The 17,643-nt window shown below is 39.0% G+C and overlaps 1 protein-coding gene across 8 annotated transcripts in view; it reads right to left on the bottom strand.

The window, feature by feature from the left end:
* Nucleotides 1-2,907: 2,907 nt before the first annotated feature.
* Nucleotides 2,908-17,643, bottom strand: part of Pik3cg (phosphatidylinositol-4,5-bisphosphate 3-kinase catalytic subunit gamma) — a 35,172-nt gene continuing 20,436 nt past the window's right edge. For 6 of the 8 annotated variants that reach the window (XM_042684696.1, XM_042684698.1, XM_042684693.1 and 3 more), the window contains 2 exons: nt 17,421-17,578; nt 2,908-3,833 (listed from right to left, as the gene is read on the bottom strand). In XM_042684696.1, the coding sequence (XP_042540630.1) occupies nt 3,555-3,833; nt 17,421-17,578 (437 nt within the window). In that variant the 3' untranslated portion in view covers nt 2,908-3,554. Of the gene's footprint in view, nt 3,834-10,082; nt 10,126-10,624; nt 11,009-17,420; nt 17,579-17,643 lie in introns of those variants that run through there. The other 2 variants (XM_042684699.1, XM_042684700.1) reach the window with 2 other exon arrangements.

Here is a 17,643-nt window from a genome sequence, read left to right as displayed (position 1 = left end):
GCACTGTACTTAATGGTGAAAAGTTAAAGCCATTTCCTCTAAAATCATGAATAAGACAAGGATGACTGCTCTCTTCACTCCTCTTCAATATAGGATTAGAATTCTTAGCTCAAGCAATAAGGCAAAAGGCAAACATAAAGGGGATCCAAATAGAGAAAGATGAAATAAAATTCTCCCTCTTTGCAGATTCATGATCCTATATTTAGAGAACCCCATAGATCCCACTCCCAAGTTACTCAAGCTGATCTAAAACTTCAGCAAAGTAGCAGGTTATAAGATTAATCCACAAAAATCAATAGCTTTTCTATATGCCAAGAATCAGAGGGGTGAAGCTAAAATCAGGAAAGCAACTCTTTTTGTAATAGCCTTAAAATACCTAGGAATTAAAGAAGGACTTCTATAATGAAAACTTTAAAAATGTGCAAAAGGGAATTAAAGCAGATCTAAGGAAGTGGAAAAATCTCCTATGATCCTGGATTGGGAGGATTTGTGAAAATGTCAATACTGCCAAAGGCTAGCTACAAATGCAGTGCAATACCAACAATATCCCAACTTCATTCTTTAGTGAAATAGAAGCAATCCAAAAATTCATATGAATAATAAAAGACCCTGAACAGCAAAAATAATCCTTAACAGGAAGAACAGTGGAGGAATATCAATACAAAACTTCAATCTCTACTACAAAGCTGTAGTGATAAAAACAGCTTGGTACTGGCACAAGAGCAGGCCAGTGGAATAGAACTGAAGACCCAGAAATGAACCTGTAGACAATGGCCATTTACTCTTTGATAAGAAAGCCAAAAAAAAAACAAAAACAAAAAACAGGATGTAACAAAGACAGCCTCTTCAATGCTGGCAGAATTGGCTACACACATCTAGAAAATTGAAGTTAGATCCTTATGTATCACCCTGCACCAGAATCAACTCCAAATAGATCAAAGATCTTGAGGTAAAAGCAGATACCCTGAAAACATTACAGGAAGGAATAGGAGAAACCCTAGAGTTCCTTAGAATAGGCCAACATTTTCTTAATGAAGACCCAGAAACACAACATATCAAAGAAAGGTTGGACAAAAGGGGTTGCATAAAACTGCAGAACTTCTGCATGGCAAAGGACATAGCTAGCAACGTCAATAGAAAGCCCACAGATTGGGAGAAGATCTTCACTAGCCATACAACAGAAAAGGGTCTTATATCTAAAATATACTTAGAACTCAAAAAAATTAAATCCCCCAAAAACATTCCCCAAAGAAACAACCATCCCATTAATAAGTGGGCTAAAGACTTAAAGAGAGACCTCTCTGAAGAAGAAATAAGAATGGCCAATAGACACATAAAGAAATGTTCAACATCTCTGGCCATAAAAGAAATGCAAATCAAAACAACATTGAGATTCCACCTCACACCAGTTAGAATGGCTATAATCAAGAACTCTAATAACAACAGATGCTGGAGGGGATGTGGCCAAAAGGGGATGCTACTATTCTGTTGGTGGGAGTGTAAACTTGTTCAATCTCTCTGGAAAGCACTATGTAGGATCCTCAGAAGACTAAAGATAGAGCTCCCCTATAACCCAGCAATCCCACTTCTGGGCATTTATCTGAATGATCACAAACAAGGCCATACTAAAGCTACCAGCACAACTATGTTCATCGTAGCATTATTTACCATAGCTAAGATTTGGAACTAACTCAGATGCCCCTCATAGAGGAATGGATCAAGAAAATGTGGTATACACACACACACACACACACACACACACACACACACACACACACATACACACACATATACACACACACATATACACATAATGGAATTCTATGCTTCCATCAGAAAGACTGACACTGCCCCATATATAAGGAAATGGAAAGATTTGGGAAAAAAATCATATTAAGTGAAGTAAGCCAGACCCAAAGAAGCATAGGTCCCATAGTTTCCCTCATTTGTAATAATTAGTATCTGTTTAGGATAATCCTAGCAGATGAGCAGAATAGCTGATGCTAAGCGAAATGAACTCCAAGACATGGACACAAGAGGTTTTCTTTGTTGTTGTTGTTTTTAATGTACTATGTGATCACATCTTGGTTTTTTTTGTATTTTTTCCCTATGGTTTATCCCCTGTTGTCACTGTATTTGATTTTTGGTACCCTTGGTGTTTCGTATACATTTATCTGAATTAGGGAAGGGAAGGGGAACAACAAAACGGTGAGACAAAGGACAAAGGGTGAACCAATGCAGCAGCGATACTCACAAGACAATCAGTTGGAAATGATCTGTACAACTGGGGGCTGGGGAATTGGGGGCCAGGGAAAGTAAGAGAAAAATGAGGGAGGGGTCACAGGTTCGACAAGAAATGTACTCACTACCTTACTTATGTAACTGTAACTCCTCTGTACATCACCTTGACAATGAAATTTTTAAAAAGAGAAGCTTAAATTGAGAAATTAGAAGGCAACTTCTAATTTCCCAACTTTGAATCCTTTACAGATAGTAAATATTTTTGTCTATTACAAAAGTAAAGAAGAATCCTCTTCAGATCAAAATATAAAACCATTTCTATACTGTCATGTTTTTTAGAATGCTTCCTTTGATAATATACTTAAAAATCCATTCAACAGCTTCATAAATCAGTACCTATAATTTAGGTAATCCTAGAATTTTTTTTAGCTAATTCTGAGTTCTAGGGTGAGGCTGTGCTAGCAGAAGATTTCAGGAATCCATACAGAATGTGGGGGAGTGGCACCTGAGCACAGAAGAGGCTGGAAAAACAGGAAGGATATATGCTAGCTAGAGTCCCTCTAGCTACTTCCTGCTCCTGAGTGTGAGACTACTCAAATTGTTTGAGATCATTCACTGTCTGGGCAGAGTTGAGGTAAATGAGCTCATCTCTGGTTTTCCTATTCATAACTCTACAGCCAAATCATCCAAAGAAGGCTGAGGCCCTGGGTTCAGCTGTTCCTCTCTGTGTTGGTTCATTTTAGCTGCACAGGACTGTGTAGGACTCTGCTTTCAAAAGCAACAGAAAAGACTAACTTACTCTTTCTGCTTGAAGCATACCTGTAACAGCTTCAGACAGCAAGGGGACATTTGGAAGCATCATTTATGGAATGAAACAGAGGTCGTAATGATCATAACTTTTAGAGCCAAATTTGAGAGTAAACTGATGAAAACAAAGATCACCAATTATCCTAAAGAATTTCCAAGCCAGATTGCTTGTGGCTCATGCCTGTAATCTGAGATCTGATGACTGAGGCATTTTAAAGCCAGCTGGGACAGAAAAGTCTAAGAGACTCTAATTTCCAACTAACCAGGAAAGTGTCAGAAGGGAAAGTGGAGGTATGGCTAAGAGTAAGCCATAAATGAAAAAGCCAGGCAAAAGTGTGAGGCTTGCATTCAATTCCCAGTACCAGCACAAGAAAAGAAAAAAAAAATTCCACCATGTCCTATTACATGTTTAAATCTACATCTGATGACTGACATATTGATTTGTAAGCTGGAGAACAGTATGGTTTTAAGTTTTGTTTTGTTTTGTTTTGAACTAGTCCCAAGTATTAGGCTGAGTGTTTCTCTCCTTGTTTGATACCAAGAACAAGATGTAGGAACCAGTTAAATTGCACAGTCCATCCTTTGTCTCTGCAAACTTCTATCTGATCAAGGAAATACTTTTTAGCATCCTCTTCATTTTTCCCCACTGTCAGGGCACCCCGGATATATTCAATATCTTCTTTGCTGGTTAACTGGGGCATTCCGGTCATCAGCATCATGGAAAACAGGATGATCAGTAAGTTAGTGTGATGGCGAAGGGCCAGGTAAGCCTTGACACAGACATCCTGCATGGAGGAAAAGAAAAGGCTGTCAGTGAAGCTCCAGTAAACTGTAGGCTGAAGACTATGTAAGTGAAGCCATCATGAGTGAAGTGGGTCTCAGCCTCAGAACTTGACAAGAACACAAACTCATCTCAGCAACACTTTGTGTTGTGCTCAAGGACAATTAGTTGATTTGGGTAAGTTCCATCTTCTCTCCTCATCTAACTCTTCAGTTCAGTCTCTTTCCTAGGCACTTACAATAGAAGTAGAAGTATCTGCAGCCTATGAAGAGGACTGAGTCATGTGTTGAGCACCATCCTGGAATTAATAAACTTGGTGTCAACAAATATGTCTGAGATTTAGTTTTCATCTTTCCACTTTGTTCGCTTCTAAAAAAAAACAGATGAGTTAGCTTTCCGCTGATTTCCAAAATGGTTGAATTAATTTTGAAATTTTGATATAAACTCTGAATACTTAGTGTGAGAGGCTCTGAAACTGTATGATGGCTGCTGCCTCCCCTCAAAGCCGTGAAGCAGCTGATTCAGGTGAGTTAGGCCTTCTCATTAAACAACAGTGTGATCAGGTCATGTAAATACTTCCAGAGCATGGGAAAATGTGGCAGGTCCTCAATTTCATAACATGTGACTAGCCCAGCCTCAATACCATAACTTACAAAGGTATCACATCAAGGAAGACAAAAGTCAATCATTATAGGTATAAATATTTCAAGTGAAAATTTCAAATGTTTCAAATAAAATCTGGACAAAAATGTGCCAAAAAAGATTCATGTCAAAAGTGCAAGACTTGTTCATCAGAAGAATAATTGTATTAATATCTATCCCTGATTTTTAAAAAGTAGCATGTAAACTAATATATGTGAAGAATTATCTTGTATTATCAAAACGATTCTACATAGTGAAATGCCAGAAAAGAAATGAACTATAAGATCAGTCATGTGAAGATAAAATGATAAGTATTTGTGAATGACATAGTTATCTTCTTTGGACACTGAAAGGAGGAAGTGTTCAATGTTATTTCAGCTAGCTTTTAATAAAGCCTCTTTTAAAAAAAAACCAGAAATTAATTAATATAATCTGAAAATAGGAGCTACCAATTGGAGAATATAATGGAACAAACAGATTCAGTGCTTAATAGTAACCACAAGAACATGACAGGTTTGACTGACATGATGTCATGTAGCTAGAGTAACATACACATCAAACAATGTAGAACTTATTTTAAGAAACTCAAACATTAGTACATCACATAAAAGAGAACTTAACTAAATGAAGCCACTTAGAATGTTTCTCAGAGATAAATATGTTCATTTTCAAGACGTGAAATATTCTTATTAGCCTGAAAACATATAAATATAGAATAAATATATAACAAGATTATATTTTACATATAAATATATAATAAGTATATAACATAATATTATATAATATAATATATTATATAATATTATTATATATTTATTCTATGTTTAATATATAATATTACATAATATATATTATATGTATAATATATATTATAATATTATTATATTATATAATATATTTATTCTATATTTAATATATAATATTATATGATATATGTTATATGTATAATATATTATTATACTATATTATATTATTATACATTTATTCTATATTTATATGTATAACATATAATATAGACATAGTATATAAATATATATAATAAAATACATTTTGAATGTTTAAATTGAGAAAGGATTTTAAGTTTATCCAGTTTGAAAAATCATAGTCATGAAAACCAATGTTTGCCATAATAGATACTATATAAAATGTTTTCTAAAGAATAGTGTGAGCTGAGTGTGGTGGGTTATGACTGTAATTCTAGCTATCTGGGAATTAGAGATCAAAGTCTGAGACCAGTCTGGACGTAAAAGTTCTTTCGATGCCATCTCAACTAATATGGTGGTATGTGCTTGTCATCTCTAGCTATATATGGGCAAGCACAAGTAAGAGGATCACAGCCCAGGGAAGCCTGGACATAAATAACACCCTGCTTGTGACTCAAATGGTAGGATAAATGCTCTGTAAATGTGAGGCTGTGAGTTCAATCTGCAGTAAATTCCCTCCAAAAAAGTGGTTAAAAAGTATTGACTTTTTTCAAATAAAGAAAGAATTTTGTGAAACAGAACAAAAAGAGAGAGTATAGTAAATATAATATACAATAAAGGCTAGTTCTCAAACTGGTGGGGAAAAGATTTGACAAATAAGACTGGAACAATCATTTGTTAATGATCACTATATGCCAAAATAAATTCTCAATGAATTAAAGAAGTAATTATTTAAGTAATCATGGTGTGGGAAGGCATTTATGGAGACGACTTCAAAGTGGGAAAGAAGTAGAGATTACAGAAATCTGTGTTGGTGGGAAAAATTGATCAGCAGTCATTAATAGAGGTCAATGACAAAAAAACAAAACACAACTATTTACATCAAGATAGATCACTCTCCCAGCCCTGCTAAAAATTCTTACCAATCCCTAAAAAAGGAAAAAAATAGTGGACTAAAAATAGGCCAATCAAGCACCAGGAATGGGTAAATGCAAGGGGTGGGGTGGGGCCAAGGGGAGAGGAATAAATGTGAAGAATAGTCAAGAAGTTAAAAGTGAGAGAAGCAGTGGGTTGGGAAGAACCGGTGTGAACGCTGAGAGGGGTGACCTGTCAAGAAGCACTGCATTTATAAAGTGCTTTGCTACATGCCACTTCCTTTGTGCAACTACTTAACAACTTTTTTAAATGGCAGACTGATCAAAAGAGGAAAAATAGGCACAGGATGATATGTTTTATTCACACTATAAAACAAAAATAGATAATAAACCTACAAAATACGCTGCTTTATTAGGAAGCAAGGAAGTGAAACATAAATATGAAACTACTCATCTGCAGAATGGAAAATTTGGAATTTCAGTGTTTTGAAGATAATGTCCAACATTGCCTATCATAGGCAGATGGTGATGGGAACAGGTGTAACTTGACCAGCACATCATTTAAAAGCATGCATCAAAAGCATCATTTGTAAGAAAGCTTATAAATGTCATAGAACTTAGTTGCAGTGAGAACTTGTACCTAAAAGGGTACATTTTGCTGTTTGTGAAATGTTCTTTAACAAAGTTGACTTCTTAAATAGCTATATGCTTTTACCCAACCATTCCTAGGAGATGGATTGGAAAAGGGTTCCTGCAAAGCAATGGCAGTTGGATGCTTGCAGCTATATGAATGATAGTGAAGATGGATGTTCAATAAGCATACATAAAAGTGTTTATGACATATATGTTATCATTAACAGAAGGGTTCTAGATTTAAAAAAAGAAAGAATCTAGCTGTGATGGCTCAGGCCTGTAATCCTACCTACTGGAAGGCCAAAATAGGTGACTTAGGACACAAAAGTTCACTAAATTCCATCTCAATCAATAGGCTGCTCATGGTAGCACTGGAGAAACACAATGGCTGGGCACCCTGGTGAGTCTGTCATCTCCAACAACATGGAGAAGTACAAGTAGAAGGATTGCTTCCCAGGCTGGCCTTGGCATAAAATGAGACCCTACAAAGGGGATGGAGATGTGGTTTATATGGTAGAGTACCTGCTTAGTAAGTGTACATCTCCAAGACCAAGCTTCAGGACTGCCAAGGAGAATGTTGGAAATAACATTAACAGTGATTTTTTTTCTGTTTGCTTTTAAATGATCTTATATGTATCGTTTGTATGTGGCAGAGTTCCTGGAATGACAATGGCTGGGCCTCTGTCACTCTGTGTCAGGGCTGGACACAGGCTGGACTACTCTGGCATCTTCTAAATGAGGCAATTTATATAAATCGCCACAGTGAGAAAGCAGGAGTTATCAGTCCTCTCCCTTTCCTACCACAGCCTCGGCGCCTCTTCCATTTCTCATGAGGCAGGAGCCTCAACACACCCCAAAGTCTGTCTGGGCTGCTCTTGTTGGAGCCCAGGTCTAAGTGTTCCCTGACTGTGGCCCCAGTGCATTAGCGCTTTTGCATTCTTAATGACTCCATTGATGTCCGGAAATCATTTTCTTTGCTCACCCATAGGACACACTGATGACTCCCCCTTTCTGGGTAATTACAGAGGCTAACAGCAGACTTCACCTCAGGCTATAGTCTCATTAATTTCCCAACTCTTGCAATTTTCACACCAGTGTGCTAGCGGATGTCTTTTGATTTTGATTTAGAGCACATTTTGATTTTTAATTATTTTCTAACGTTCTATACACTGGGGGGTGGGGGGGGACTCCAGGCAAATCCCCTCCTGTGAGAGCCCACTATGTGGTCAATCTCTTTTTAATAGACAAATTTCAAAGAGGGAAATTAACTTGAGGGGAGGCAATTTCCACATAAACCCATAGGTACTCAGTAAATACTTGTATTATGGTGACATGTGGATTTAAAAGTCCCTGCCTTACACAAAGGGACCCATTATGGGAAAGGAATTGTCCTGCTCTGGAAGGCCATCTCGCCCATAGGAATAACTATTATTATTGGGGAAGGTTTGCTGAAGACCGAGCTCAGGGCTTCGTGCATGCTAGGCAAGTGCTCTACCACTGAGCTACATCCCCAGCTCAAGTACCTTTTATTGGCTCTAATTGTTTGGCTAGTGCTGGTTTTCACACAGAGCCTCTTCTATGAAAAAGAAAATGTCCTCTCCAAATAGAACTGCATGTCCCATGCATATCAGAAAAAATGGCCACCTCTGATGGGCTGAGGAGCCGGGGGAAACAGCAGAGCCCCACCTAGCTGAATGAACTCAGATCCTTAGTGATAATCATACCAGTTTCATATGGCTGTGGGGAGATCTAATGGGTTGGGTTTTTTTTCTTTTGATATGTTTTTATTTTATTTAATTAATTAATTTATTTTTGTCAGTTGTGGGGCCTGAACTCTGGGCCTGGGCGCTGTCCCTCAGCTCTTCAGCACAAGGCTAGCGTTCTACCACTTGAGGTACAGTGCCACTTCCAGCTTTTTCTGCTTATGTGGCACTGAAGAATCGAACCCAGGGCCTCCATGCATGCAAGGCAAGCATTCTACCACTGAGCCACCTTTCTACCCCGATATGATTTTTAAAAATTATATTTAAGTAATTATACAAAGGAGTTGCCATTTATGATACAACCTATCACAGGTTGGCTTTTGTTAGTAGACATCATGAAGAGTTGTGTTTGAACACACTCATCTCTCATTGCTAATGACATTTTCCCACCTAAACCATCTATCTAAACAACTCTTCAACATGGTCCAGACATTGGTGGGTAAGGTAGGTTGGAATGGGTGATAAGCCTGATTCTAACCAGTGTTGAAGGGAGGCTGTCTTCACGCTGGCCCTCTGAGGATTAGACAGATGTGCCCACTGGTTGCATCTGTGAGTGCCACTCTTGCTGTGGGACAATGGTGGAGCACCTGCTATTCCCCCTAAGCACCAAAAGTTTCATTTCTGTCCTCTGCACTCAGTTACAGGGTTTGTAACATTTCCTGACCATGCTGCTCTGGCCTGCGGTTCAAGGGACAAGAAGGATGTGGTTTGGGAACTTAGGGGAATACCCAGAAGACAGAAGTTACTAGCTCTTGAAGGATTTTTCCCTGCTCCCAGGGCTACCTGACATTGACTTCAAACATTATTGACTCAATTATCTGTCTAAGGCTTTGCATTATTGAGTGGAGAAGGGAGCAGGGGTAGAATCTGGTTTGAGAGACTTGGTTTAATGAAGAAAGCATTACATTATGATTAATGTCATTAGCTGGAATGATATTAGTAGCTAATAAATAGGTTGAGCCTATTTATTAGCTGCTCTTAATTTCATTGTCAATTTAATTACAGAGTCTAAATACTAAAAGGAAGAATTGTTTTTACAAACTACCACCCTTATAAGTCTTGGAAACAAAAAAAATTATTACCACTTTGCTAACTTCCTTGACTAAAAACAAATTATTTCCATTCACAATCATCAAATTGCTTAAGCATTTATGAGCTGTATCTGCTTTAGACCATCCAAGGCTACATGGAATATTTTTCTTACAATCAAAACCTTCCATTTTCCTCCAGAAATGAAGTTCAAGTGAGGTATTACTGTATATATTCACAAAAATGAACAAGTTACAGACGGACAAACAAAAGCAAGGAAAAGCCAGGAAAGCAAAAGCTCCAGTGAAGGATTTTTAGCTGAGGGGAGAGAGAGATGAGAAGCTTACGTATATTCATAATTCAAGAAAAACAAGTCTCAACTTATTTACTTTTCTTCAGCAGTGATGTGTCTGTCTGCTAGAGAAAGAACCCTGTGGGAGAGAAACATTTTAGTCCAGGGTTAAGAATTTTATCATTTATAGAAACCATGCATTGTCAAACCAATACCTTCAGGAGTTATTTTGAAAGAGATGGTCGTTGATTAGCAAAATTCATAATGCAAAAGTACTCTCTGGTAAAACTAAAAGGAAAGGATATCTAGCAATTAGCTGTGTACTTACTGAATTGGAATTAGGGGTCTTATGACCATGAACTTGAAAGTTATCCTCAGACTAGATGTTGGAAAGGAAAAGGGTTGAACAGTTGTCTTCTCAAATATTTAGCGAGGTATTTGTTAGAAACCTAAAGGCTGCAAATAATCTGTTGTATACATTGGTCTCTCTCTATGTATATTTACCTTGTTTCAATAAGAATTTAAGTCGTAACTGTTGGATATACAAAACTCAAAATAATATAGAAAAAGGAAAGAGAATAACAAAGAAAACTATCCGAAACTGATTTAAAACCTCATATCACAAATCCTATACATTACTATGGGTAATTTTCAAATATTTCTAGTCAAAAAGAAACTCTAATTCATTTCTTCATCCAATGAGTAGAAGAGTTTTGTTTTTAAATCATAACTCTATTTCTTTAAGCGAGACAGTACTTTTGTAGCAACTAAGCCCCATACAAATTTCTCAAGAGAATTTTTATGGAGAAAACACTTTGTAACATGACAAATGGCATCCTTGATAGTATTCTTAAGGCAGACAAAACAATTCTCTCAGAGAAACTAAACAGTGAGAAAGAATGATGTCAGAAGAATAGTTACTCTTGATTAGGTCTAATATCTTAGGCACTGAGTGATACTGCTGATAGATTAGCCCATAAATCCAGCCCAAGGCCATCTCTCCAGTCTTGGATTCATATCTTCTGCCAAAAGAACAGTGATTAAATTCAATAAACTTAATGAAGGCTTAACAACCTGATGACCCCACAGAGCTTTTCATGTGGAGGAGACATTACACCAACATGTTCAGATGGCTACAAATGGCTGATGCTGGGCATTTCTTTGTAGGTCTCTTCCCATGGATAACATGGAAAGATGTGAAGTACTCAGTGTTCATCCTGAGATGGAGGAGGATGACCTAGTTTAGTGGTCCTGAGCACACATTCCAAGAAGGAATGCTTCATCAGCTTGGTACATTGTGACAGATGCACTTCTCATGGCCCATCTGACCTACCATAGACCTTAATTAGACTAATTTCTGGTTAATCCACTGAGCTCCCAAGGACTTCTTTGCTTTGCTCTGTTCTCTAACTGCTTTTTCCAGCCCATGCAGTGTTTCAAGTTGGACCCAAATTTCATTCCTTGACTCAAATTCTACTACATACCCCATGGATACCTATGCTCCATCCACACTGGGCAGTTGTTTCTAAATATTGATTGCATGTACTTTTCTCAATCTACTTGTTCATGCTGTTCTTTCTGCTTGGATGTTCCCTCTCATCCCTGCATCTTACTGACAAAAGGAGATTGGATTCAGCCCCAAAGGTCCCATAAGAATACTTCCTTGTCTGAAGGAACCTTTTCTATCCTCAGGCTAGGAGTAATTGCCCCTTCTTTAAACCACTCCTAACTTGCTCTGCATGGTCTTTCTTAGCACCAACTTTGTTTGGGTCTCCCTTCTGTTGCATGGCATCTGGAACAGTATGTCTGCTTTGCGCTTGGCATAGTAGAGACAATCTGCCCGTGTGAGATGGGGGAAAACTTCAAGTTCAGTCTTGGGGCAAGGCTCACTGACGTAAAAATCACAAGGGATTGGAGAATAATTATATTTGAAGAAGACTAAACTGGAAAGCTCTCAGTTTTTCCAAGAGCAATGTGGACCTTATATGCATAGCCCAGCACCTGAAATATAGTAGGTATTTAACAAATGCATGCTGAATCAATATCCTGTTTTTGACAGGACATTGAATGGGTGAACAGGGCCTGGTCACTATGACAGGGTGGTACAGGAGACTGAGAAGGGCCGGGCATCAAGTTACAAGTACACACACACACACACACACACACACACACACACACACACACACACACACACACACACACACACACACGGAGACTCCTGCATAAAGGAGGAGGCAGAGAATAGTAGTGAGGAATAGTAGAAGGTGGAGTGATCCTCACCCGAATGTCAGATGGATGGTCTATCTCCAGTGAGTTGGACAAGAGAGGACCATGCCTTAGTCCTAGAAACAGCTTAACAGACAGCTCTATCCTGGCCCTCCAGAATAGAGGTGGACTTAACTTGCAAAACTCTAAGTTTACAACTTGCTGAGTCTGCACTCTGCAAGGAGACAGGGCACACGCTGATCCTGCAGGCTGAAGGCCTTGTGTACCCTGGCATGGGACAAGATTGCGGTACTAGAGACAGGGCAGGGCCTGGGAACACTTGCAAGAAAATTTCCAGCAGCCTAGATTCAAGTAATACAAGGAGCAGGACTGGAAGGCTGAGGAAACGCTTCTTAACAGTGACATCTAGGGGCAAGAGCCTTTGAAGGACATTTCCAAACTGCCTGCTTTACATGTTTGTGATTCTGAATGCTACTGGCTCCCCAGATGACCAGATTTACCTTGCACATTTGCTTAGTGCCTATTGTGTGCAAAGATCTTAAACATACAGGTTTATAAGAGAAGTTGTGCTCCTTGAAAACTGTCTTGTATTGAATGTGTGCTATATGTATGTATTTCATGTTGCATTCTGCTCTTTGGGAAAAAGTATAATATTTATTTGAATAAATATCACTGGCTGGGTGTCTGTGGCTCATGCCTGTAATCCTAGCTACTCAAGAGGCTGAGATCTGAGTATCATGATTCAAACCCAGCCCATACAGGAATATCTGTGAGATTCTTATCTCCAGTTAGCCACCAAAAAGCCAGAAGTAGAGCTATGGCTCAAAGTTAAAGCATTAGTCTTGAGCAAAAAAGCTTAGAGACAGTGGCCAGGCCTGAGTTCAAGCACCAGTATACACATACACATACACACACACACACATACACACACACACACATACACACACACACACATACACACACACATACACACACACATTATCAGTTAAGCTCTGTTTTCATTTTTTAAAAACAAATGGTTTTCTGTCTTTTCTTTCCCTAATAACATCTTCATCATATTAATGCTTTGTATTTTCTTTTGAATAAATTGATTTTTATTGTCTTTAAATAGTTGTACAAAAGGTTTTTGATTGATTATGTCAATTTATATGTCCAATGCATCTTGATCAGTGTCACTCCTTCCATCATCTCTCCCATGGAGATATTTTTCTAAGGAGATTTATGAAACTTGTCATCATTAAGTTATACCTGTCTGGTAAGATGCTGCTCCAGAGCTGTTAGACTGAAATAGTGGACCTTAATTCGGTGTCTCTGTAATTATAGTTTCTTTTGAAACTATTTCCTTATTCTAAAAGTAACTTATGAATAAGAGTCCCAGGCTTGGGGCTGGGACTATGGGTTAGTGGTAGAGTGCTTGACTAGCATGTATGAAGCCCTGGGATCGATTCCTCAGTACCACAGAAAGAAAAAGTCAGAAGTAGAGCTGTGGCTCAAGTGGTAGAGTGCTAGCATTGAGCAAAAGAAGCTCAGGGACAATGCCCAGGCTCTGAGTTCAAGCCCCAGACTGGCAAAAATAAAAATAAGAGTTCCAGGCTAGACCAGCTACTTTAGAAGGGAAAGAGGTGAGACAGCTCAGCCTTCCTCTTTCAGATCTTCATTTCCCTTCCCAAGCCATGGGCACTCATGGTTTTATTCTTTGTGGAAAAGCTCACTTCATCTTAGCAGAAAATGGGTCAACTTCTTTGCATCTTTCTTCACAAGTTATTGAAACAAAAAACACCTTGTATTAATCAACCTTATCAGGTCCAAATTAGCAATTCACTGGAAATGAGGACATCTTTCATCCAAAATGCAAATGTACACATCATTTCCCAGCTTGCCTAAAGATGACAGCTTGGTTATACAAGATTCCGAAGCTCTGTTTGCTCAATAGTGTTTAAACATGTGTTCCCTGAGGGTTAAGAATTTTAATTCCAAAAGAAAGCATAAGGACAAAGAAACAGCGCATATTGGAGTAGTAGAATCGAGGAAAGTAAAAAATTTCCCATCTGAATTAAATGCTGAATATTTTGCTACCCATCTTTGCCAAGCAGGAAAACTTTGGAAATTCTGTAGTTTCATGATTTTCTGATTCTGGTATTTAGCTTCCTCTTGTGTAAGGAAGGCGGGGAAAGATGGAAGAAGGTGAGCAGAGAGGGGGAGAGGGGAGGGAAAGCAGAACGGGAGAGTTGGGAGTCCATGTGCTTTTTAACCAGAACAAACTACGTTTTATATATTGCCTAGGATCGCACTGCAAAAATGTTTTCTCGGCTTAGCAGTTTTTGAAGTTTGGAGATCCTCTGTGATAGACATATTAATGCTGACTGTGGTTTACTGAATCTCCATTGTTCTAAGTGCTGGCCTAAGTATTATACATATTGAGCTCTGCCCCTGGCTGGAGATGGGAGCAGTTTGCTCCTAGATGTGAGCTCACATTACCATCTGGTTTCAGCAGAGGACCAGAGCCTCAGTTGCTCAGGCTTGGCCTGGAGCCTTCAGGACTGTAAACTAAATGAACCCTTCTCTTTATAAAAAACACAGTAAGTAAATAATCCCTAAATACATCACATGAAGTAAGCCTTATCTCATCTTTACCATGAAGAAAGCATGGCTCTGAAAGGATGAGAAAGTTTCCCCATGTAGACAGTTTTTAAACAGCAGGACTAAGATTCAAAGTCAAGTTTGTCTGTTTCAAAGAGCAGCGTGGTCAAAAAGGTGGAGAAACACTCCTAGCACAAGAGGAAAGCCTGTGTGAGGGCTTATTGCAAGTGTATTGCCAAGGGTGGAAGCTGCCAGTGAGGCCAGGGACTCTCTCCTTGGCCTCCCCATATTAAAGATCTTTTCATGACAGAAAGTAACAATAATAACAACAAAGAAAACAAGAAAACTAGTTACTGTGGGGTAGGCTTAGGGAAACATTGTCAGTCACAGGAGAGGTGGGTCATTTTAGGTGTAGTTCATGCTTGAATCCCAGCTATGCAGGAGAGACAGGTAGGAGGAGAATTGTAGTCTGAGACTAGCTTGGAGAAAAAGCTAGAACCCTGCCCTAAAAATAAGCTAATTTGCAAAAAGGGCTGGGACATTTGGCTCAAGTGAGAATAGCCGCTTAGCAAATGTGTGAGATTCTGAATTCAAATCCCATTCATCATAAAAAGGAAGAGAAATATGTGTGTATATAATATGTTGCATGTTATATATTATATACTATGTATTATATATTACATATAACGTGTTATATATATATAATTTCCATCAAGTTCAAATTCCTGTGGTTGTATGATTCTTTGAGTGATAATTTATTGCTGCTAGTCAGATGAACCTCATTTCCAGGAAGGTAAAACTGACTACTTTTTCCCCTTAAAAGGTAGAATTCTTCCAGATTCTTTTTTTCTAAAGCATGTTTATTTCTTCCAGGAAATTTACAAAATATACATTTTTAAACTTTAAAGCAAAGCAGGACTGAATTGTGTCAAGTCTGAAACCTATTTGTGTTTATGCAGAAACACACACACTGAAACCCTAAGATTATCGAACCATAGAAATCTCTGTTTCTGTGATACCACTGGAACTTGTAATTATTAAGTGGAAAATCAGCCTGAAGAACAACCAGGAATACCCGGTTACAAGGAAATACTTCCTGGTACATGTTCCTAGGAAGCTCAAGGCCCATGGTACCTCCCCAGCATCACCTGGAACTTAGGACTCAGGAGGGAACTTGGGGAAAAGACTTGCTCCTGAGAGGCACAGTGCAAATCGTCGCATGTTTAACTACACTAGTGGAGGTGGCTACTTAAGAGGGAACTCAGGAAAATCATTCTCTGTTTTATGTTGAACTGTATTCATGAATGTTTATTGGATTTAAAAGTGTAAAATGTTCTTATTGGACACTTCAAATTTCTGAGTCAAAACAATATAAGTCAGGAACTGGTGGTTCAGGCCTATCATCTCAACTACTCAGGAGGCTGAAATATGAGGATCATGGTTTGAAGCCAGTCTGGGCAGAAAAATTTGTGAGACTATTATCTCCAACTAATCACCAAAACCCAAGACATGAAGCTGTGGCTAAAGTAGTAGAGTGCTAACCTTAAGCCAAAAAGCTCAGGGACAGTGCCCAGGCTCTGAGTTCAAGCCCCAGGCTCAGCACCAAAAAAGAAAAAAAAAAACCCCAATCCAAAAAACCAACAAACAACAAGATAGAATGGATATGAGCTGTGTTAGTGGCTCATATCTGTAATCCTACCTATTCAGATCTGAAGATCGAGGTTTGAAGCCAGCCCAGGCAGGAAAGTCTGTGAGTCATATCTTCAATTATCCAGCAAAAAGCCAGTGGAACTGTGGTTCAAGTGGTAGAGTGCTGACCTTGATCAAAAAAGCTAAGGAATAGTGTCTAGGCCCTAGTACTGGTGCATGCGCATGCATGCATGAGTGCACACACACACACACACACACACACACACACACACACACACACACACACACACACACACACACACACACACACACACACTGAGGATATAGACCAGGCAAGAATGTAAGAATATGCAAAGACTGAACATTCCCAGAGCTATGGGAGACTTGTGGACATTTTCAAGTGGACACTAGACAAGTACGACAAATCTAAGCTCGGAGTAGAAAGTGGGCCAGGCTGAATAGCTTTCGATGGGGAAAGGGATGCTTCCTTCTTACTTTGCAGAGGCAAGTTAAGCCCAGGAGGTAAGCCAAGGAGATCTCTGTCTTCATCATGTGATAAAAACACATAGAAATAAAATTCAGCTCATGATGATCGGAGAGCCCCCAAACTCTGTGTGAAGTCTGAGTCTTCTAGTCGATGCAATGACTGGATATATATCCAGTCCTAAGCCTTTTTTTCCTGATTCCCTTCCCGGCCTTTCTTCACCTCCAGCCCCACCCCGGCCTCACCCTGGCCTCCTGTACTGTCACCCTAAGCGTCACCACTCAGGGAAATTCTTCACTTGTTTTGTCTTAGGTAGGAGGGTAACTGGGACACATCAGTTTCCACTTGGGGAGTGGGAAGAAGTAATGAGGGAGGCTGGGGTGCCATAGCAGAAGTAAAGGCTGGATGAGCCCCAAGTGAAAGGAGGAAGGAGACGGGAAAGCAATGCGCTGCCACACCTGGTTGCTTGGTATTTGCAGTCAAAGGAGACATACCTGAAATTTCTGGAAGTGTGGGCTTGTCTTCTTTCCAGATGTCCCCATCACAAACAGGAAGTCTGGAGTCAGCACAAATGGCACTCTTTCCTTATTAATGCCTAGGAAACTTTTGTAATTCCCCAGAATATGTCCAAAGTCAATATGGAATAGGTTTCCTTAAAAGAAGAAAATGTCTGACATCATTACATAGCATGAGTACTTGTAATAACACTTTAGTTTC

Source organism: Dipodomys spectabilis, unplaced genomic scaffold (genome assembly GCF_019054845.1).
Source record: "Dipodomys spectabilis isolate Male_0828 unplaced genomic scaffold, ASM1905484v1 ptg000089l, whole genome shotgun sequence".
NCBI lineage: Eukaryota > Metazoa > Chordata > Mammalia > Rodentia > Heteromyidae > Dipodomys > Dipodomys spectabilis.
This window is presented reverse-complemented; position numbering and strand designations above follow the sequence as displayed.